Source organism: Oculina patagonica, chromosome 14 (assembly GCF_052425735.1).
Source record: "Oculina patagonica isolate OP01 chromosome 14, crgOcupat, whole genome shotgun sequence".
NCBI lineage: Eukaryota > Metazoa > Cnidaria > Anthozoa > Scleractinia > Oculinidae > Oculina > Oculina patagonica.
The window spans coordinates 1,671,479-1,695,004 of NC_135771.1; the positions used below are offsets into that span (position 1 = coordinate 1,671,479).

Genomic DNA, 23,526 nt, shown 5'->3' on the forward strand with positions numbered 1-23,526 from the left:
GCGATCTCCAAATCCATCATGTTTACGATCAATTCTAATGCCTTGAACACTATCTCTTAAAAATATTTCCGGTTCAAAAGCCTTGGCAGTTAATTTGCAAAATTCCCAATGTTTTAAATATCCAGGACCTGGAGTGATTTCTTTTAAATGAGAGAAATTTTCAATCAGTAAATGCCGCCATGTTCACTGGCCTGGATGACAAACGTGGCACGGCTTAGTAGCCAAACCTTGAGATGCAATATTCACCGCCTAGCGCGGTGAATATTTAGCAATTATAACCCATCCATTATTTTTTGCGCGCGCTCATTGGACAAAACGCATCACGTGGTACAAAATCGGACGACGGGTATCAGCGAATATACCCCGACCGATTTGATATCCGTCGCCCGATTTTGAAGGCAATAAAGCGCATAGTAGAAATTAATCGGAGGGTTATAAAATAAATAAACCCCTTTCTGGCTTGCTGGTATATTGGAGGATAATGCCCTTGGCTGAAAGATTGTCCTCAAAATTTCACAGTTGCCCTCGAAGCTTCGCTTCTCGGCCAACTGTTCATTTTTCGACAATCTTTCAGCCGCGGGCATTATCCTCCAATATACCAGTCGCCTGAAGGGGTTTATTTACTAAATTTACGTAGGTTGCGAAGATTCGTCCGAAGATTCGTCGTTTTTCTATCTGCAAAATGTGTTTCGTTGGCAATTTGTTGAATAATAAAACAATTATCGTGTTCAATCTTGCGGAATATCGTCTGATTTTAGCCAACTCGGCCTACGGCCTCGTCGGCTAAGTATCAGGCGATATTCCGCGCGATTTCGCAGGATAATTGTTAAACAGTCCGAGCTTCTCGACCAATCAGAATTGAATTCACCTCTGCAAATTATACTAATAGTAAATATCTACAAGTCTATGTATAATAAAAATAAAAAATAAAATAAATATATGTTTATAGTGGTCATGCACTTAGCTTCATATCTCGACGAGACAGCTAGTTTACAGGCATGCCACTGAAACAGATATCAACAGTGCCAATCTAAAATCTATGTTAAAAATATATAACTCTCTGTGTAAAATCTGTTATTAAAATTTAAAAACTATGTATAAAACTATGAGTAAAATCTATAACTGTCTGTAAAAATATATACACCTGATTGAAGAAACGTTGACCCGTGAAAAGCATAAACGATAAATTAAACGATGCGACCCAAATGTTTACTGGGAAATCGGAAAAAGTAATCGTCTTCTGTGACAGAATGAACATAACAATAAGACAGGTTGCATAAATCATGCTTTCAACGTTCTCAAAGAAAAAATACCCTGATTATAAATAAATTGAACATTGCCAATGCTGTGTACCCAGAATCCCATTCGGTCTTATCGTTCATGGTTTGTGTTTTTCACTGGTCAACGTTACTACAATCAGGTATATATCTCAGAGAATTCGCAGAAACCTGGCTGCCAGGTTTTCGATTGAACTCGGGCTGCGCCCGAGTTCAAGCCTAGCCAGCAACCTTAACTTTAGGGGGCTTAATGTCAACCATGGTATGGGGACCTTGCCCAGGCACTGGGCTATCTGCTGGTGTCCAGCTGGCGGGTAGCCGTCAAAAGCTGGCGGGAGGGGAGGGTGTCACATTTGACCGCTGGGCCTAGCTAGGTTCTGGCCCCTTTGAGCAATTTTGTGTGAACTAGGAATGCACCTGTGTAGTCTGTGAATATTATGAATGACACCGGTGCAGGCTTCCCTGTGTAGAAGGCACCCTGCCGGTGTTGCAGCTGCCAGCGGGGCTCCTGGGGTGACAACCCTCTAGCCTGGGGGGAGGGCTGGGGACTTGTACTAGCCCCGGGCTGTTTTAGGCCTTGGGCGCCAGGTTCTTGGAAAATCGGTCAGATATGTAAAAAACGTTATGTGGCGCATAGGGAGCAACCCAAGCATCCGGTGTCCATCAGCGTAGTAAGATCTTCTTTGCGAATGCGGCTTGTGAAAGCTTTGAGTGTCTTTGCTAATCTATCGGCCGTTGACAATTGTCTCCACAATTGTGGTCATATACGACGCAGGGAGTGCTTCCCATAAGTAACAGTGTGGTGTCTTGGAATGGAAAAATCAGATTGTCTTAGGTTATATATATGCAGAATTATGATCACTAGCTAGGGTTGGCCTTTCTTACTTGTGGAGGAGAATTTTTCTAACATCTGACGCGTTTTAAGTCTGTTCCGCGCTCGATTAGTTGGGGAGAAGAACCGCGGGTGAAAAGTCGTACCGCGGTGAGTCTGAGAGACGCGGCGAAAGAACCACTCGCCATTTTTTCTTCTCTCCGCTCCGTTCTTCGCATTAATCTCGTTTTCCGAGCTGCTCTTAAACTGACGGAACGCTTGGTCACATGTCGCTACCGCTGTGTTTCTTGCTAAAGATGACGAGAAACGCTTCAAGGTTTACGCCACCATGAGAAATCATGTGACTAGAAGTTTCAAACGAATCAGAGGGCAAATAATTTTATAGGAACCCATAGATACTGTGCCGCATCTAACAACGCCCTGTCACTTCCAGACTGAGCTTGTTGTCTTTAAGCCCTGAGCTTATACAACTTCGTAAGGGGTTTTAAACGGGCTTATGAACGGGCTTATATATTAACTGGGGAGGCTTATAGGTAAGGGGGCTTATGACCGGGATTTTACGATAGTTTGTATAGGATTCTTGCTGTGAATCGCAGAACCTGCTCACAGGATATGTTATCAGGCTATATCTGCTATCCTTAGATAGTAGACAGCGGTTTTTGTTTCGTTTCCTCAGAAACGATACGGTATTATTTTGGATTCGATGTGAACTATTTACACAGTGGAGGCTACTATCCAATCAGGAGAACGCTCGCAACCACAAAGTAAATAAGTTTGACCGAAAGCAATTAATTTCGTAAAAGCATGTTCTTCAAATAATGGAAAGATAATCCTCACCATGACCAAAAAATATTGAGATTCCTTACAAATACAAATATCCGACGACTGCAATGGTTTTAGGTTTGATTAAAGCGATGTATTGGAAAAAAATTAGAGTAAGCTCTTTTAGCGTTTAATTGTAAAGTAAACATTCTAGCGATTTTCTGAAACGGAAGAAAACTTCCACCAATCAGAGTGTTTGCAACGCAAACAAAAGCGTGATGACATGGCATATCCGCCGTGTTTGCTCGCACGGAAGGGCTAGCGTGCCTCGAAAACGGGCAAGTTGATTGAAGAGAAGGGCATATATGCAGGAAAGTTACAAAGTTTTTTCACTTCATGTAACAGATTAATGTATAAATGTGTATAGGAAAATTCACGGCATCTTCGACGTCACAAGCGTGAATACACGCAAAATTGCGTGGGTTTTCGCGAGTTCTCGGAGTTGCGTGATCAGTGTCACGTGAATCGCGAAAACATTCGAGTCGGCACGAAAAGTTCAAATTTCGTATGGACAGTTTCGTATAGCAAGCTGTGCAACTGCCATGTCGAACAACATTTATCTCCTTGATGTAAAGCTCAAGAGTAACTACCGCGACTGCTGGATACTGAAGTTTTCTGAGATGAAATTGACAATATAAACATTCTTTGCATTACTCAAAGCCATCGCGGTCTGATCGAAACTCCACAGCATCGTCAAAAATGCAAATCGTAATTATCAAGGCTGTTACACTGACAACAGAAGCAACTTGTGACCACACGCATTTTTTTGGAAGAAATGGCTTCGAAACAGTGTATTTGTGCTTATCTTTTTCTTGTCGACTAGGGTTTTGGTTTGTCTGAAATTTGGCATTTATTTGATTTTTAGCATGTGATCAATTTAGAGAAGTATATACCTTAATATTTTTGTCAAAAGGTAATAATTTCATCTACGATTATATTGATAGGAACATATTATTTTCTGTAGTTATTTTTTCATTAATAAAAAAAGTGTTCTGCAGAAATTTCTATAAGGAGAAATATTAATGTGTTACTTAAACTCTGCCAAACTGTAGCAGGTCTGAGTTTATGCCTCCTTCACAAAAAATGGACAGTAGGCATTAAATGGGAAGTTACTACTGAATATGAAGTTCTTTTTATTCTTCACTCGCGCATAAATTCAGCAAATTCAACATACACTAGGACCTCCAAATTAAAATAAAACCCCAAATCCACCTCTCCTTAAACATAACGCTATTCTCACCCTTCCGCAATCTGGAAACGAAACACTATTTCTTTTTGAAATAGCTGCTTGTTGAAGCTACATTTAGCGTTTAAGATTGTACACAATGTTCACTGTCCGCATCAGTTAGAGGGGTTAAGAGGTCTGATCTGCACGGTAGAATACTCAAAGACTCAACACTTATAAACGTCACATCATCTAAAACGAAAATGGGCAGTCTACTTTCAAGTGTGACGCTGCACAAGAATGGAACGGATTACCAAGAGAGATCAGAGAATTAAACATTATATCTAAGTTTAAAACACATATTTTTTAGCATTTTTTGGAACAGGACCGTATATATACCTTCTAGTTTTTTAAAAATATAATTTTAATAATAGCTGTATTTTATATGTAAATCACGCTGATCGCCAGTTAATACCAGTGATCACTGATTGGCCTTTCAGGTGAAATAAAATCTTTTTTTATTTTTATTTTAAAAGAATACTAGTATGACGTCACTGAATTGAAAATGATAGTTGTGCAAGTTATCATGCACTTGGCAAGTTATCATGGCTCCACAAAGTCGTGCTGATCTCTGGCTGTTCTAGCGGCATGGGACTCGCTACAGCGGTGTTTCTCGCTAAAGATGACGAGAAACGCTTCAAGGTTTACGCCACCATGAGAAATCTGGCGAAGAAAGGACAACTGGAGGAAGAAGGAAAGAAATATCTTGGAGACACATTGATTATCAAGCAGATGGACGTGTGTAGTGATGAATCAGTCGAGAAAGCTGTGAAAGAAGTGCTGGACACAGAAGGAAGAATTGATGTCTTGTGTAAGATAATTTAAAATTTAAATATTTTCTCATCATCACTAACGGTTAGTGTATAATAGATTGCTTGTGAAACACGGCCACATAATATCAGAGAAATTATTGTGTATAAACAAGGTGCTCTTGCTCCTAAACGAGTATGGGAACCCCTACTCAAAATTTAGGTTCCTATAAACTACACAAGCAATAGGCAAAGTTTGAGGGAAATCTCAGTACCTATAGTATCTATTTCTGAGGGATGACCTTGATAGAGCTTTAACATGACTCTGATCTGGCCGCAAACGGTTTGGGACCAAGTGAGATAATGGTTTCATTAAAATCTAACACGCTTCCTCGAATTTTGACGAAGTACATTTTTTTGTCTTTCAGTCAACAATACTGGCACATCCTTTTACTCAGCAGTAGAGTGTACCCCGATCAGTGAGGTTCAAAAATTATTTGACGTGAATTTCTTTGGCTCTCTACGGTTAATCAAGGCTGTACTACCGAGCATGAAAGCGAGGCAAAGCGGCCACATAATCAACAACAGTTCTGCCATAGGATTTCTTGGTTTTCCTTTCTTTGATATTTACTGTGCATCAAAGTTTGCTATTGAGGGGCTAAGTGAATCTTTGGCTCCAATTCTGCGCCAGTTTGACATCAGGTAAAGTAGTGAGATGACAATCAGTTAACAATTTTTTTGACTGAAGGCCATCAAGGTCACGCTTATTTAGCAAACCAGCATTGTGACAGAGAAGGGTTGTGAGACAGTAAGAGTGAAGTCTGCGCGAAACCAGAATCTACGAAAACGGAAACCATCTCCAGATAGGGCTATTATTTAAAAATCTTACAGTTTTTCTAGTTACAGTTGGGTAAGATCAGAATGAATAAAATAAGCAGAAAGTCACAATTCCTTATTTACCACAGTGTCACATTGCACAGTGTTTAGCGCTAAATTATTGTAAAAATCGTTTAAATGTGTGTTTCTCTGTCTTGCTTCAATAGGTATACAATACTAGAACCAGGTCCCGTAGAGACACCGCTCTTTCAAACTGCAGCAGACTGGGGCAAAGCCATTGGCAACTCAACCGCTGACCAGAAAACACAGAAAATGATGAAGCGAGAGTGGGAAGAAATAGAACAGTTAGTAAAAACTGTTTCACAGAAATCGAGCGAAATAGCATCCATGGTGAAAGAGATAATTCTGGGCCAAAACACCAACTTTCGTTGTAACACAAACATGAAATTTCTTCCTGACGAGGTTGCCGCCAAACTGAAAGATCCCTTCAATAATAAATATATTGAAATGATGGGAAAACAATTATTTGAAGAACGGAAGGAAGAAAATTAATAGATGAAACTTGTCATCACCAAATACCTATTTTCTTTCTGATTTTGCTTGTAAAACGAACCATTTTTGTCGCAGGATTCTTAAATTTTTGAATTGTGCATTTCAAATAGTAAACTTTTTAATTATGTAGAAAAAAATTTCGTTTCATAGGCACTTTAATGAACACAATGTGCACAATTTGATGCACTTTTTATTCTCGGCACCTGACTGCTTGACTTATTTACTGACTTGTAAGGAGAAAGTATTTTTTGATCACTAGTGGTAAATAAAGTTATTTTCTTTTGATCACTAGTGGTAAATAAAGTTATTTTCTTTTGGTCACTAGTGGCTGCCTTAAGGTGTACAAATTTTTTGTTGAATATAAGAAGGGAGTGACATTATTGTAGTTAGAAAACTACGTCTGCCTGGGAGTCACTTTCCATTGTTTTCAAGTGTTTTTTATTGGTAGAATGGTAGCCTTGTACAGCCGCCACCTCACATCACATGAGCACAGGCTATAGTAGATAGGGGGCGTCAGGGCCTGTAAGAAACCAAAAAATCGCACAAAAAATCATGCAAAACCGAAAAACCGAAGTGAATTTCGATCAAAACCGAAAACCGAACATAAAATTCTAAATTCCGAAGCTCTTACCTTAATTGGCACCTCGAGATTTTTAAAGAAGAAAGAGAGAAAAAAGAAAGGAGTTTTTCAGAGTCTTGAAATTTTTGCTCATTAACGTGCTAAATTACACTGCTCTAACTTGCATTTTAAACATAAAAGCAGGTTTTCTTTCCATCAGCATGATCTCAGAGAAACCGTAAACCAAATTGGAAAAACCAAAAACCAAAGCAAATACCCAATCCGAAAAACCGCTAGTATTTTTGCCAGAAACCGAAAACCATATGCTATATAGAAGGAAAACCCGAAAACCGTAAAGACACCAAAATCGAAAAACCGCGGATTTTTGTTGCGAAAACCGATATAAAAAGTGGCCAAAACCGAAAAACCTAGTAGAATGGGCGAGTCAGCTAGCGTTCGCTTTCTTACTTGTGTATAATATCTGGTTTTTTAGTTTGTTCTGCGTTCGATTAGAACCCTTCGCCAGTTTTTCCACACGCAGTTCTTTGCGCTAATCCCGTTTTCGCGCTGCTCTTCAAGTAACCAAACTCCTGGAAACAGGCTAACGCGTATACGTATTAAGTGCAAGAATTAGGTCTATAGTTTGCTGTCGATTAGAAATCCTCATTGCTACCAGTCTAACTGACTAATAGAATTGACTTTGGGTAAAAGGTCAAGCCTGCTGTCGAGCGAAGTGGCTCAACAGGCCGGAGCTTATCCCGGTTTCTGCGGCATAGGTAAAGGTGTATGCATGAAGCGACTAGGTGTATTTCTACTACCCTCTGGGTGGGATGCGAGTCCACCCCCGAAAGAACACAGCACAATAGCCCCGACTTGGGCTCCATCCCGGACCGCTCGATCCGGAGACCAGCGTAATTTTAACCATTAAGCCACCGCGCCTCCCACTATAGAATGAACTTGGACTACTACTTATTAACCTGAATAGTATGCTAGTCCATCGCAGTTATCTCTCACCATGTTTGTCAGGTTGCCCTGAAAATTTGCTGGTAGCCATTTATATTACTGAGTCGAGAAGATACTCTGAGTGAGAGTAAAGTGTCTTGCCCAGCAAAGACACAGCACAATTTCACTGAAGTCTCGAAACTGGCAGACTGCTTTATTCGGAGTCCAACGCGCTAACCAATAGGACACTAGCCTGTTCCAGGCGTTCGGCAGGTTAGTTTGAGAGTAGCGCAAAAATTGGGATAAGCGCAAAAACCGGGGATTGAAAAAAAATGGGAGAGGACTAAGGCGAGGGAGCGCCGGCTTCACACCACTCCCCTTATTTTTCGCTCGCCGTTTTTTTGCGCTGCATCCCAGATAACCGAACGCCTGGAACATGCTAATAGGACACAGGGTCTCCCATGCTTTCCATCTACTAAGTGCATATCTTGTAACATTGTCCATTTCACTAAACCGGACTGAGAGCCATAAAGTTTGCGTGACCAAATAGTATTGACAAAAGCATTCAATCAGAAGAGCTGAAATGGTTATGCAAAACTAGTCAGTATTCATTTGTTTTTATGACAGAAGCGTGCTCAACACTGGTTGTTCTAGCGTCACGGCCCAGTTACTGACAATTTTTTTTGCCCAAGATTGATACCGGAGGATTAGAATGGACTTGAATTTTAGCCTGTTTAAAGGACTTTTTACCGAGGAGCACGGATGTTTGCGTGACCAAGGAGCTTTAGGTAAGTAAATAATATCAACGCACATCGCAATGCAAACGTTGCACACGATTGGTTCGTTTTTGTTCTTATCTCAGTAGTACAAGCAGGCGAAATTTTCTGAGGTTTCGCAACATATACACTCAGGTTATCATGGCTCCCAAAATTGTGCTCATCTCTGGTTGTTCTAGCGGCATGGGACTAACAACAGCGGTGTTTCTTGCTAAAGATGACGAGAAACGCTTCAAGGTTTACGCCACCATGAGAAATCTGGCGAAGAAAGGACAACTGGAGGAAGAAGGAAAGAAATTTCTTGGAGACACATTGATTATCAAGCAGGACCAAGCAGATGGACGTGTGTAGTGATGAATCAGTCGAGAAAGCTGTGAAAGAAGTGCTGGACACAGAAGGAAGAATCGATGTCTTGTGTGAGTGTAACTAATTTTTGTCATTTAAAAGCCACTTAGGTCTCCGGCCCATTTTCCCCATCGGAATAAAGGCCAAAAGTGAAGTGAAAGTGAAAAGCCACTTGGAATTTCAGAATAGTTATCCTTGAACGACCTTGAGCGCAGGGCGTTGTCACGGGTTGAAATGAGAGGTATTATATGGCTTTACTGCAGTTATGCCAATCGCTTTGAACATATTGAGCGCCTTAAACCGATAGAAAATCCTTCTGTGTTTCCAATCGCTAGCAATGTTTAAATTATCAAAGAAAATGTGGAACACATTGGCTAAGATACACTCAGTATATAGTAACTATTACCTACATTAAAGCAAGCGTTTGTGAAATAAGCGATAAGGATACTTTTCACATTTTCACTTTGACCAAATAAACTTCTTTCAGCTGCTCTGACGCGTTTTAGATTCTTGTTAGTCTTGTTAAGATCGAAGTCTTTCTTGGTCACGAGCGAGCGAGTGCAAACACAAGCTAATGCGGAAGATAAGTTTTACGGTTTACCGGGTACTTGTGAAAATTTATATTGCTAAATTGAGAAAACGGAGGAAACACGAGTAAGATTCATGTGTATTGGATTTTACGGATTATAAATATATTTTGGCCCTTTTAAGTTTACTGTCACAAAAATTTTATTACTCATTTGCTCACTCTGTTGCATTTACATTCCGTCGTCTCCAAAACGTTTGAATGAAGTGGGTATACCATATGCAGACCACTCTATGCGTTCGTGGTTAATAACTGTTCACATAAGACTAACAAAAGAAATATGTTGAAATCTATGAGAGTTACTAGTGAATAAAGCTCTGAAAATTACATTTCTAAATGGAACTCGTTCTAAATATTTCAATAAAGGTGAATCACATGTTAATCGACTCGTGTGTGGTGTTTTTTTCGCGTTCCTGGGCCCGGTTGCATAATGTGAGTGGGATTTTGTGCAACTGTTCTCTGTGTTCCAAAGGAGTTTTTCGCACCGGCTTTGTGTTTCCCATTCTCTTAAATGCACTCTCTGCTGATTTATTCATAATAGGGTACAAGAGGACCTTCGAGTAGGCATAAATAGATTGTGCTCGGCAACTTTTGAGCAACTTTTAGCGTTTTGGGCAGCTTTTTGTAGTACCACCAACCTAGGGAAACTTTTGCCTTCCTTTGCAACTTTTGAGCAACAAATTGATATAAAACCGATTCAAACCATAAAAGGTCGTTTCATTTTGAAGGCTTTTATTAAAACTGGTTTTATCAAAGCTGATTTTATTAAAACTAAGGATATATAATAAAATGACAACAAAATAACACTTGCTTTTACGCCCACGAAATCTGGACAGCGGCTATCTATCTAACGGGCGCTTAAATCCAGTGGTTATTCGCTGCAACATATAGCCTGCCGCCGGCCATCTTGGTATCTGCTGAAGTGTGAGTCACTTATGGCATTGCAATCAGATGAAATTTCAGACGAGGAAAGAGAGAGAGCAAGCAACTTTTCTAAATTTTGGTGGCAATTTTTTGATATTTGAGCAACTTTAGAGCAACTTTTGGGTACATTGCGAAGCAACTTTTCCAGAATTTACTAGCACAATCTATTCATGCCTACCTTCGAGACCACAGGGAATGGTTGTAGAAATCCCACTTAATCTTAGGGTTGCTTTACGCAAGCGGGTCCTGGGCCGTATTAAGCGTTTTTGTCCTATGTTACGTCCGGCCGAAGGAACGCGAAAAAAACACCAAACACGAGTCGACAAACAGTTAATTCACCTTTATTGAAATATTTAGAACGAGATTCATTTAAAAATGTAATTTTCAGAGCTTTATTCATAACTCTCATAGATTTCAACATATTTCTTTTGTTCGTCTTATGTGAACGATAATTAACCACGAACACATAGGGTGGTCTGCCTGTGGGTATACTCCTATGATACGGGATACATACCTGAGCAGTCTTTTTCGGGACTAAAGATTGAGAGGGTTATGAATTAGACAGTCACAGAATATTCACGGTTTTTGTCTTTCAGTTAACAATGCTGGCGTAACCCTTTTTTCCGCGCTTGAGTGTACCCCTATCAGTATGGCCAAGAATACCTTTGAAGCGAATTTTTTTGGTGCTCTCCGGGTGATCAAAGCTGTGCTACCGAGCATGAAAGCGAGGCAAAGCGGGCACATCATCAACAACACTTCTACTGCGGGAATTGTTGGCTTACCATTCTTGGATGTTTATGCTGCGTCAAAGTTTGCTGTGGAGGGGCTGACTGAGTCTTTGGCTCCAGTTCTACGCCAGTTTGACATCAGGTAATTACAATCGAGCAATAAGCCAAACTTTCTGATAGAAGCTAGGAAGGCGATGCTGTTTCTAATCTTTCTTCCCCGCCTTCCCGCCTTTAGTCCATAATTAAATGAACATCCTGAAGTGGAGTGAGGCAAGGTAGATCTGTGAATAAGTTAATTAAGACATTTTATGAAGAGGAAAACCATAATTGCAGAAGATTACAATTGTATTGCTTTCCCACATAGAGTGGTTTTCACTCGAGTGTCGCAAGTAATCCGCGTTTGTATTGCGGGGTTTTGCATTACTACACTTAGTGATTGGTTAAAACTTTCGCGCCACTATTTTAGCCAGTCAGAAGTAATACCAAAAGCAATCGTGACTCGCCCGCGCACGTTTTCCCGCGCTTGGTGCAGGCTACCCCACCTAAGCTAACCCTAGCTAGTGAGATAAGTGGATGGACGAGTCACTCGAGTCTCAATTGTTTGTAAATGTCTTCACGCCTGAAATATGCGAAGATTAGGAGCTGTTTAACCACCGCGTTTGTTCCTTGCATTCATAGATGTACAATGATAGAACCAGGCCCCGTGATGACTCCGATGTTCCATGCTGGACCTGAGAGTGCGAAAAAGATTGACATGTCATCCGCTGACCAGAAAACGAAGGCGTTGATGGAGCACTGGGGTGGACTAACATCGCAGTGGGGCAAGATTGCTATGCAAGCAAGCGACATAGCAGCTGTGGTCAAAGATGTTATTTTGGGCAAAAACACCAACTTTCGTTGCCAGGCAAATGGAGACCCTTTGGTGAACGAAATGATTGCTGCCAAGCTGAAAGATGTCGCCTCTAATGAAGCTACTGAAATTATGGCAAAACAATTCTCTAACGCTGAGTAAAGAGATCACCAAATTAGAACACTTGTATTTTCAGTGTTAACACTTAGAATTTAGTGGTATATCAAAACTTTATATCCAGGTTGTCAGTTTTCTCAATTCTCATTACTTCACTGTAGTCAAAAAGTAAATGTTGTTCATTCTTGGAATTAAAAAAAAAAATAACCAGAATAATCACCACGTATGCTCGAACCTGGACGGCTTGATCCACGTCTCCCACTCAGCTCATTAGTGAACAGTATGTTCAGTTACACGGGATAGAGAATTTAGATTTAAATATCCAATTTTTATTGACAGAAGATTTGATTCGTTTACAAATGTAGGTCACATGATTTCTACAAGAACTAAAATATTGGAACTGACCTTTCTGTTATTCGATTCAATCTTGTCCGGTCCCTAGTAGACTACGAGCAGTCCCTATTTTTTCGCAGAGTCCGTCGAGCTTGAAGCGAATTTTTTTTTTCGAAGAGTTCGTCGAGCTTTTAGCGAAAAAAAAATTACGCGCGGGGGGAGGAGACGGGGCGAGGCGAGAAGCGAAAAAATAGGTCCCTAGGGCTGCCAGGATGTTTCCCCTCACTAAGGACAAGGTTGTATGTCATGTAACTCTTTCCATTTTTTAGCCCTTGCTGATCGAAAGCCTGGATGACGTTTGCGTGACCAAGGCGTTACATGTAGTGACAAAACTTTTGTTCACAAATGATATTCAACCCGAAAAGCAAACGTTACGCATAACTGCTTCTTGTTTGTTTTTATGACAGAAGTAGAAGCAAGCTTATTTTTGAGTAGCGACAGTGACCCTGCATTTACATACACTTCAGTTAACATGGCTCCCAAAATCGTGCTCATCTCTGGCTGTTCTAGCGGCATGGGACTAGTTACCGCTGTGTTTCTCGCTAAAGATGACGAGAAACGCTTCAAGGTTTACGCCACCATGAGAAATCTGGCGAAGAAAGGACAACTGGAGGAAGAAGGAAAGGAATATCTTGGAGACACATTGATTATCAAGCAGATGGACGTGTGTAGTGATGAATCAGTCGAGAAAGCTGTGAAAGAAGTGTTGGACACAGAAGGAAGAATTGATGTGCTGTGTAAGTGTAACTTATTTTGCCATTCATATAAAACATGATTAAAAAGACAGCGTAGACAGGGCGTTGTCACTGCTAGTCAATATGCGGCATATATATTACAATCGCTGATGCTATCAAAAGAATTATTTCCATTCTGTCGATTTCATCTTCATGCATTTTACCCATGGGACGCATAAGGCCTCGTACTGTCGATTTGCTGTAAACTAAATCTGGGCATTGTTTTCGATTGCTAGCGTTTAATGACAAATTATAGTTTAAGATACACTAAGTAATATCAATAAACTCTGACCTGAAGGGTCTGCATCTTAATTATATAATGAACCATCGTATCAACTGCGATATAAGGTTTAATAGCACTTGTAATCAAAAGCTTTTTTGTTTTAACTTCGATTAATAGACCTTTCTCAGCTGCTCTCTCGATAATGGTCGATATATTAAGTGAGTTTTTAAAAGTCCTTTCCAAGATAGAGGTTCTTTCCCTGGCTATAACGCTTGGCTTAACAGGCGCAAACACAAGCTAGTTCATGTGAGCAGAATCTTTACGGTTCATTGGGTTGCCAATATAATCCCTAGCTTATGCATGCCTGTATTCTCAAGCTAGACTTAGAGAAGGGACGGAGACTGGACATGACTGAGATTCCAGCTTGAAAGACCTAAACTGACTGTACTGTCACTGTGTACTGTTGACAGAGCAAATCGGCCGTTACGTCACTGCGAATAAACCTTAATTTTTACTTTTCTTTCTTAGCGCAAATATTTAATGTAACAAGATCAATTATTCAATGGTACGTACCTTATTAACATTCCGCGGTCTACAAATCTTTTATGTGAGGCCTTTTAGAGTCGTTTTTCCGGTCACACGATCCGTCATGCAAGTTACTACATCATTTGAAACCTTTTGAATTAAGAAGGTCCTTTTATCCGTTCGTCAAAAAGAAAGAAAGAGAAATCGTAATAACATTTCGTGGCAGATATCATGATATCAAGTTTGACAGCTATAGCTCGCAATAAAGGTCGCCCCAACAAGCTATTGTCTGTGCATCAGTGAGTGTCTTGCGCCACCCCCCCCCCCCGGGGGGGGGGTGCCACTCGGAATTTGAAACCCTTACCCTATACCAGACCATGTTCAGCTGATTTTGAAACCCTATAAATACTAGACAATGACACTAAAAATCCATACTTTATCCCAGACTTGCTTTTATTAGAACTGTATTACGATCAGTGCTTTAATGAAAAACCATCCGTCAACAACGATGCCACTATGATTAAATTAACGTCTAGGGAAGCCTCTTTCTCTTCCTATTCTGGACTCAATTCGTCATTAGGCTCTTACCGAAAGTGCTAGCACTTTTTTGGCATTATTTGGCTTCGCGAGCATTTTTTTTACATTTTATCCCAAAAAGCACTGCTAGCATTATTTTGGATTTTCGACTGACTATTTGTCTAATTTTGTGTTAAAAAGCACAATCTGACTTTATTTATGCCGTCCAAAGATGCATTAGCCCTCATTTTAGTCAAAGGAGCCGTGGAGGCCTGGGGAATAGGTTTGATACGTCAGTGGTTGCCTTCTTGAAACCCAGTCCATCACACTCGTTTCAAGATGACGTCATCCACGTTGTCATCGAGGAACAAATGGAAGTCAGCCAGCCAAGGCAGAGATAGCTCGAGAGCGTACTCTGACACCAAATATTGATCGTTACATTTTATTGTTGAAAAAAGTAACTGAAAATCTTAAAAATGTAATATTCTATGTTTAAAAAAATCGGAAAAAAATGAGCATTTTTATGTTACCCACGAGCACTTTTTTAAAAAATTAGCACTATTTTAGCACTTTTTTGGCAAAAAACGAGCACTTCTTCTGGCATTTAATGCTTTTTTTACGAGCACTTTCGGTAAGAGCCTATTGCGGTGGACAAGCGCCGCTACGGATAAGAAAAAGCGGGTAAGATTTACGAATCAGATTTTCACGGATTATAAACGTTTCTTCTTTCAGTCAACAATGCTGGCATACCCCTGTATTCCTTGCTGGAGTGTACCCCCATCAGCATGGCAAAGGATATCTTTGAAGTGAATTTCTTTGGTACTCTCCGGTTAATCAAAGCAGTGCTACCAAGCATGAAAGCAAAGAACAGCGGCCACATCATCAACAACACTTCAACTTCAGGGGTTGTAGGTGTACCATTCGTTGATATTTACGCAGCGTCAAAGTTTGCTGTGGAGGGGCTGACTGAGTGTATGGCTCCAGTTCTACGCCAGTTTGACATCAGGTAATTGAAATTCGCCTAATGTGGGCTAGTCGGCGAGCCGTCCCAGGGTTTTCAATTTCAAAATGGCGGTGGCAGAGAATACCGCCTGGGGAGGAGGATGCCGGTTGCCGTTGCTCTCACGCTTCGCCGGCCGTTATTTGCGAGGGGAGCTCTGTCACGCAATTCGCTCGAGAAACGTTGCGTGACGAGCCAAAAAACGGCTGCGAAGGAGACCAAATCTGTCGGGCATGCTGTTTCTTATCTTACCTCTATCTAATCCAACCATGAAATATAAAGTGAACATCTCGTAATTGATTGAGCTGCAGTAAGACATTTCACTATGTGTAAAGCTTTGTTATATAAAGTACATTTTTCTTAATTGTCCCAAACCAGTCTCAAACATCTGATCGTGCAAAGTCCATCCAGGGTTGACTTGGATATCCTTTGCCCGTTTTCTCCGTTTTCTTGAATACTAGACGGAAAAAGCTATCACTGGATAGATGACCCTCCATTTTATTCTTGTGTCTTTAGCACTTAAAACATAGATCTCCCCCCAATATAAAACTATCCAACGCACTCGCGAGACTGCTTTTGGGAGGATCGCGGGCGCATTTTCTTGCAGGTACAGTGGCAATCGAGTAAAAACAACTACAACTACCACCTTTGTTTCTCTAATAGATGTACTGTGCTAGAACCAGGCCCCGTGATGACCCCGATCTTTCAAGCTACAGTAGACAGTGGGAAAAAGATAGACAACTCATCCGCTGACCAAAAAACCAAAGAGTTGATGGCGCACTGGGATGCGCAAGTAATGCAGCTTGGCAATGTTGCTTTGCAAGCGAGCGACATAGCAGCTATGATTAAAGATATTATTTTGGGCAAAAACACCAGCTTTCGTGTCCAGGCAAATGGAGACCCTTTGGTGACCGAAATTATTGCTGCAAAGCTGAAAGATGTCGCCTCTAATGAATCTATTGAAAAGATGGCAAAGCACTTCTCCGACGCCTTGTAAAGGGATTGCCAAATTAGTTTTCAGTCCAAGCTTGGAATATAAATTGCCCTTACTAACTTTTATATCTCGTGTTAGTACTTAGAATTAGCTTTGCATTAATAGGCCCCGTCCACGCTGACCCGGGTAAATTTGAAAACGCATCTTTTTTCCTCGGGTTAGGCCAACTGTCCGTTTTCAAATTTACCCGGGTTAATGTGGAGGGAAAACATTTTACGCGGCGTATTTAACTTTCTCCGTTTTCAAATTTACTCGGGTCAATGTGGACGGGACCAAAGACAATATCTCCAAGCTTACAATTTTGTTTAATTTGTCAGTGACTTATTCTTTGTACTTCACTGGTTTTAATGAAGGGAGAAAGTACCTGTTAATCATGCAACAATATGATGATGAACCTTTGTAACTTGCGGGTGACTGCAAGTTTTTCTTGTATGGAGTTGAACTTGAAGTAGCATGCCAAGTATTTATAAAGTGTTATCGGATTTATTGCGAAGCGCCGTATTATAATATAGTATAGTTGTACTTTTCCTTCGCAATAAAAAGTTATAGATTTTGTTGCTGTTGTTATGTTTGTGTGTTGGGAGGAGGGGGGGGGGGGGGGGGTATCAGACACCGGCTGTTAGCAAGCGCATTACCTGGTATAAATTAAAAAACGGTTTTAATTCCAACTGTCAAGGAAACCAAAATTTACAGGACAAGGGAGAAATAATATTTAATAGCAACAAAAAGTGAAAAAGACTATGGCTTTTAAATCTGCATCCTCCACAGGCTTTTCCAAGGCCGATTGAGGAGATTTATAGAGGTGCGCAGTTTTAACCCGCCATTTTGAATTTTATAACGTGTAATGGTTGCCCAATTGTTTCACACACTAGAACTCTTCTTTCTAACAATAGCGGCAACCATCACACGTCATAAATCCAAAATGGCGGCGAGCAGGAAATTTAAAAGCCATAATCTTTTTCACTTCTTGTTGCTATTAAATATTATTTCTTCCTTGTCCTGTAACATTTGAAGTTCAGGCATTATTTCAAACAATTCAACGTCAACTTGTCGTAAGAGTGGAGATTCGATCTCTTTAACGTTTCGTTTATTTATTATTTAATATCAGGTTTAAAATTAGAAAAGGGTTTCCTTTTATTATTATTTCTCAGTACGAACCCAATAAATTTCAGGCCCTTCCATTTTCTTTATAACGGCTTCGTTTACGTACCTCGGCTTTGTACGTTTCATTGTCTCGAACGGGGCGAGAACGTCTTCTGTATAAATTAACGAAATCCTCACTTGATCACTCGAGTCCTACCACGAAATCCCGGCTCTAGATCGACGTCCTCGAACGATTAAGAAGATATATAAAGAACCCGTCATTTTAAGGAATATATTAAGTGTTGACTGGTTTTCAACTGCTAGCCCCTCTCGTAAACAACTTGGTTTCTCTGTCACCGCAACGAATCTCCACAAGTTAAACAACCTGAATCATTATTAGCGACATTCTTAGCCTTTTTAATCGCTGTCTGAGAAAGTTAGTAGTTAAAATTTTCCTTTTGTTTGTTTGTTTTTGTTGCTGTTGTTGTTTCTTTTTTAATGTTTCACAATTCCGCGTTTTAGAATATTCCGTCATTCCGCGTTTTAAGATATTCCCTCATTCCGCGTTTTAGGATATTCCGTCATTCCGTGTCTTAGGATATTCCGCCATTCCGCGTGCCGTTCCGTCATTCCACCATTCCTCCGCATAGGACACCCTATCAATGTTGTCACGTAACGTTTATGCCAGTAACTCGGCAAAAGTTAACTTCGCAACAAAACGGTGGCATTCCATTGTTGTGCATCAGAGATAATGACTTCCAAAATCGTGCTCATCTCTGGCTGTTCTAGCGGCATAGGACTCGCTACAGCGGTGTTTCTCGCTAAAGATGATGAGAAACGCTTCAAGGTTTACGCCACCATGAGAAATCTGGCGAAGAAAGGACAACTGGAGGAAGAAGGAAAGAAATATCTTGGAGACACATTGATTATCAAGCAGATGGACGTGTGTAGTGATGAATCAGTCGAGAAAGCTGTGAAAGAAGTGCTGGACACTGAATCGAAGGAAGAATTGATGTGTTGTGTAAGTTCATTCCGAACTGATTCACTGATGTTTTCAATGTTTTGTTTCCGCATGTCAAAACAGAAAGAGTTTGTTCGTAGCACGAGTCAAGTTCGAGCCACGAGTCAAGTTCGAGTCACGAGTCAAGTTCGAGTCAAGTTTATTTTCTCTTTTTAATTTTTTCTTGAAAATTTTTGGTTTAAATTGCTTGTGAAAATGATGTATCAGTGGTACAAGTCTGAAGAACAGCAAGATTTCATTAAACTCCTTTTTACTGCCGATTGCGAGAGTTCATTCCTTCATTGGCTCGAATCTGCTGCTTTTCAAAGAAGAAATTATCTTTGGCATCCAATTATTTTCTTTACACATATCTACCTGTATTAATTACACACAACTGAGGTAGAGGTTCCATCTCAACGACACAAGAATCACATTTAAAAAACGCTAATCAAGGGAACTTGAACGTCGCCTGCAAGAGCGAACACAAGCGGCAGCCGATAACAATCGTGACACGGGTCAAGGAGTCAAGATAAAACAAGTTCACTGATACAGTTGTTTTCTCGTATTTCTGGGACTCCGGGACATACCGACGGGGTAATGCACATTCTCAATTTCTCTCAAGTCAAGACTGAGTTTGAATTCAAATCTGCCCGAAGCTATTCTGAATTTTTTAAAATAATTTTGAGCCGAAAAATATTTGTATTCCAAATGGGTGGCAAAATGAATCAATTTTTGAAATCGAGTCGTTCGCCGCTTCTCGAATCGACGATTCAAAAATCGGAACGCGATGAAAAACTTGCGCGAAGGGAAAAATATATATTCCTCAGTCGTCAAGACAAGCCATCAAGCTAAGAAACTGCTTGTTAAAGCGTATTAAAAGTCGAAAAGCGTATTAAAAAGTTTTAAAAACAAAGACTTGAATGACAGATCGAGCGAGGAATACCGGTAGTTTAATTAAAACTGATGTTGTTTCAAAATGCAAAATAAAATCTTTCCGATCGCATCTGCAGTAATATAAAAAAAAAAATTGTGTCGTATATCAAACCTAAGTTCTGATCTTTATTATAGTCAAACGATATTATTGAAAAAAAAAAATATAAAAAAATTCTTTGACTCGAACTTGACTTGTGACTCGAACTTGACTCGGGCTCGAACTTGACTCGCGCTATGAACAAACTCAAAAAGAGAAATTCACCAATATCTGAAAGACCGAGAGATTAATTTATGATGAATTTTGGACTCCTGCCTAGGCCGAGAGCAAAGGGCAAATCTCCAGTTCTGAATACATCCTCTACTATGTATTTATCTAGACGGCTGGCTTATCGAGAAATTATTAAAATAATCGTGATCCCGAAAGAACAATCTTATAGCAATCTATTAGTAACAGACTGATCGGTCAAGCTGTCGTTCATTATTAATGGACAGTTCGCTAATTTTCGGGCTATAATAAGTATTAGCTAGTATTAATTATTCTTAAAATCTTTTTCGAAGCTGAGTGCCCAACTTGCAGATTATTTTACAACCAACTCTAAAATTAAGAAATGATTTAAAATTTGAAATAATTCCTTAAAGAGTTTGCTTCTGAATTTTAAAGTTTTGAGAATTTTGAAGACCCCACGATAGATTTATTTGTTGATTGTATCTTGCGAATTTAACGACTTTATCCGCAACCATGATTTATTCAGAGGCGGCGGGGCGTTTTGGAACGTGGGGGGCTAAGACTGTCCCAAAAATACTCGGCAGGTTTTCATATTTGGAGCAACTTTTTTTTTCTGAGCATTTTCTAAACCGAAGATTTCCGAAGATTCTCCGATTGTTGTTCGAAAGCCAAACGAACGTTTCCGAAGATAAACGAAGTTTCCCAAAGACTTCCAATTCCAAAAAATTTTGTAAGCCAGTTTGAACTCACTCACGAGACGGAATTTCTTAACAAACTAATTTTACGCCGCGCTCGCGATATTTTCGGTATCAAAAACGTGTGTGTGTGTGTGGGGGGGGGGGGGAGCTACAGGCCTCCCCTGCCCTCCCCTGCTCCGCCAGCTATGTAATAATTGCTGATATATTTTGAATTCACAGTCAATAACGCCGGTATTGGTATAGTAACTGCCATGGACTGTGTCCCTATTAGCATGGCCAAGGAACTTTTTGACGTGAACTACTTTGGAGCCCTGAGATTAATCCAGGCCGTGCTCCCGGGCATGAAAGCGAGGGAGAGTGGGTTAATCATCAACAACAGCAGCCATTTTGGAATTGTTGGAATGCCTTTTGTGGAAATTTACTGCTCATCCAAGTTCGCCCTTGAAGGTCTGACAGAGAGTTTGGCGCCGACACTTCGTCAGTTTAATATCAGGTGAAATAAATTATAAATTATAATTACATTTATACAATAACCAAGCTACTGCGCGCGTTGTGATTGGTTGATGCTTGTCATCTATTAGAGTACAGACGCACAGATGGCGTCACTGCGTGGTGTGACTCGCGCGCGTGATCAGAAGATCACAGTTTTCCTCGAGCTTCTCGGGACAGATTATGTCCGCGGACAAATATAAGTGCATATTTTCGCGCCAGATGGAGGCTATTGCTCAAATGAGTGTACTCTCCAAATAGGCATGCGGCGTGTACCTATTTCCACTCAGGTGTGTATCAAGCATCCCATAAAAATGAGTAACCATATAAATTCCTAGTCACTTCATGTAGGCGTCTCCCCACTTGCTGGCAACAGTGGGAAACTTGAAGGTTTAAAACGGGTTACCGTATTTTCTCGATAAAACTCCCTCGGCGTTTTTATTCAAACGTTGCCTGATTGACCCAACGTTCAGTTATTTGACTTCCGCGGTTTTTTGTGATTTCAGTCTGACAGACGTATATCATGCCATTTTACCTGAAAACCTCCATACACAAACCTCCATACACAAACCTCCATACACAAACCTCCATACACAAACCTGGAATTTTTTATTAAGCTTTTCACTCTTCTGTGTTGTAATTTATATCAGATGCTGTTTGCTTGAGCCAGGCCCTGTTGAGACTCCTATAGGGACGAAAGGGAGCGACTGGTGCCAAAATAACGTGGACGTAACAACCACTGACCCGAAGACCAGAAGGCTCATGGAAATGGCTTTTGCAAGTATCGAGCGCACATTCAGCAGTGCCATGCAGAGCAGCGAAGAAGTCGCGCAATTTGTAAAAGACATAATTTTAGGCGAAAATAAAGATCTGCGATGTCAAACAAACGAGAAGTTTGCGCCAGAGGACATCCCTGCTAAATTGGCTGACCGTACGGGAAATAAGTCGGTTGATATTGTAACCAAGCGTTTCTTTGGCGAGGAACAGTAACAAGGAAAATTCCTGTGGGTTATTTATTTCTTTTTCTTGATGTTCATGAAGTGCCAAATAGGTTCTTCATATGTAGCTTTTGAAATAATGATGAATAAAGCATTCCGACAAACACAAATGAGCACAAGAATAGCTTGACCTTAAACCCTTTTAAACCTAAAAGAATGATAATTAGTTGAACATGCTTTTGTCCCAACAAGTAATCATTACGGATTCGCTGTATGCCTGTCAAAAATTTCTAATAACTTCACCATTTTTGACTCGATTTCCCTGAAACTTTCGCATTTTACTCAAAATTTATCGAAGATTAATACGCACGTCAATATGTCTATGTAATGATTGCGAAATTTGCGTGATGTCAACTTTATTGAACACACCTATTTGGATAAACTGATCGCTAAGATTTCGTTTAAACTACTGAAATTAGCTCATTTTAACATCTTATTATGACTCTCTAAGTTTCCCAAAAATGGTCGGATCAGAAACCTCGATGCAATTTGATCATCAAAATATTAATCTCGGGCAAACTTCGAGGCTTGGAACGCTCCAGCGCTTCCACATTTCGCCCAAAAGTACCATAACCGAAAACAAAGAAAGTTCAATGCATCAGTTTTGACAGCTCCAAATTACATTCGGCTATTTGCAACGATGAAAAAGTTTGAGCAAATATTATAAACTCGCCATTTTCGCCAAAATGTAGGAAGGTCGCCAAATTTACGTTTTTCTGAATTACACGAAAACTAACCGTACGAATTGATTAAAACAACTGGAACATTAAATTGAACATCTTAAGGCCGATTTACACGGTACGATTTTGTCGCATGCGACAAGCTTACGACACGCCTACGACAGTCGTTAGCGAGTTGTAGGTTTGATTAACACGACACAATTCGTGTCGTAGGCCTGTCGTAAGCATGTTGCAAGCATGTCGCATGCGACAAAATCGTACCGTGTAAATCGGCCTTTACACAAACTTTGTGCTACTTTACGTTTCTGGAGCTGCCTTGATTTGGATGAAATAATGTTTTAAAGTGAAGCACTACTCCAACTCTCTTGTGAAAACGGCCATGTTGTTGTTTGGCTTCTACAGCTGACGCTATGCAAATTTCCTTGGAATTGACGAGAATTTGAAAAATTTGCACATGGATAAGGGGGGTGCATTGACAGTGTTCAGTTGCTTCATGTTCTGATATCGGGGTGTCCTTAATTTATGCCACATGAAATTTAAAAAGTGTTGGTACAACAGTTGAAATTAATACATTGTAGTCTGTTTATTGTAATTCAAATAACCGCTGTCTTATGGGGTAAAATGCGCCCCCCCCCCCCTTATCCATTTGTAAATTCTGTCCCATTTTATTATTATTATTATGTCACGGTATATTTTAGTAATTTTTCTGATTCCTTTCAAATTGAAAGAAACCTCAAATAATAGTTTTCTAACATAGAAAAATAACAAAGGAGTAATGAAAAGGCAAAAATAACCAAGAATGGTTCCGACTGATAAAGATTAAGACAAATTTTGAACGACAGTTTTGAAAAACTTTGCCAATTTTTCAAAACGTGGTGTGTACTGTCGTGAATTGTAATAACGTCGTGAATTG

The 23,526-nt window shown here is 40.1% G+C and overlaps 3 protein-coding genes and 1 pseudogene across 5 annotated transcripts in view; all 4 read left to right on the forward strand.

Annotated features, from left to right (window-relative positions):
* LOC144637868 (retinol dehydrogenase 8-like) overlaps positions 1 to 22,098 on the forward strand; it is a 30,098-nt gene extending 8,000 nt beyond the window's left edge. The window contains exons 1-3 of one of the 2 annotated variants that reach the window (XM_078496960.1): positions 18,250 to 18,605; positions 20,666 to 20,939; positions 21,586 to 22,098. In XM_078496960.1, coding sequence (XP_078353086.1) covers positions 18,341 to 18,605; positions 20,666 to 20,939; positions 21,586 to 21,925 — 879 coding nt within the window. In that variant the 5' untranslated portion in view covers positions 18,250 to 18,340 and the 3' untranslated portion in view covers positions 21,926 to 22,098. Of the gene's footprint in view, positions 1 to 18,249; positions 18,606 to 20,665; positions 20,940 to 21,585 lie in introns of those variants that run through there. The other variant, XM_078496961.1, reaches the window with a different exon arrangement.
* On the forward strand, positions 4,684 to 6,522 carry LOC144637874 (retinol dehydrogenase 8-like). The gene is made up of 3 exons (XM_078496967.1): positions 4,684 to 4,967; positions 5,334 to 5,607; positions 5,949 to 6,522. Exons 1-3 carry the CDS (start codon positions 4,745 to 4,747, stop codon positions 6,292 to 6,294), a joined length of 843 nt encoding a protein of 280 aa, XP_078353093.1. The 5' UTR covers positions 4,684 to 4,744; the 3' UTR covers positions 6,295 to 6,522.
* LOC144637870 (retinol dehydrogenase 8-like) lies at positions 8,676 to 12,417 on the forward strand (annotated as a pseudogene). The gene is made up of 3 exons (XR_013567812.1): positions 8,676 to 8,987; positions 11,023 to 11,296; positions 11,833 to 12,417. The product of XR_013567812.1 is annotated as a retinol dehydrogenase 8-like (transcript).
* On the forward strand, positions 12,900 to 17,060 carry LOC144637866 (retinol dehydrogenase 8-like). Its single transcript, XM_078496955.1, has 3 exons — positions 12,900 to 13,251; positions 15,245 to 15,518; positions 16,176 to 17,060. Exons 1-3 carry the CDS (start codon positions 12,915 to 12,917, stop codon positions 16,507 to 16,509), a joined length of 945 nt encoding a protein of 314 aa, XP_078353081.1. The 5' UTR covers positions 12,900 to 12,914; the 3' UTR covers positions 16,510 to 17,060.
* Positions 22,099 to 23,526: the final 1,428 nt, after the last annotated feature.

Excerpts from the sequence above, each read along its gene's own strand:
- LOC144637866 (XM_078496955.1), top strand. The coding sequence starts at position 12,915 with ATGACAGAAGTAGAAGCAAGCTTATTTTTGAGTAGCGACAGTGACCCT. Across the intron at positions 13,252-15,244 it reads AGGAAGAATTGATGTGCTGT|TCAACAATGCTGGCATACCC; the intron begins GTAAGTGTAACT and ends TTCTTCTTTCAG. Across the intron at positions 15,519-16,175 it reads CTACGCCAGTTTGACATCAG|ATGTACTGTGCTAGAACCAG; the intron begins GTAATTGAAATT and ends TTTCTCTAATAG.
- LOC144637874 (XM_078496967.1), top strand. The coding sequence starts at position 4,745 with ATGGGACTCGCTACAGCGGTGTTTCTCGCTAAAGATGACGAGAAACGC. Across the intron at positions 4,968-5,333 it reads AGGAAGAATTGATGTCTTGT|TCAACAATACTGGCACATCC; the intron begins GTAAGATAATTT and ends TTTGTCTTTCAG. Across the intron at positions 5,608-5,948 it reads CTGCGCCAGTTTGACATCAG|GTATACAATACTAGAACCAG; the intron begins GTAAAGTAGTGA and ends TTGCTTCAATAG.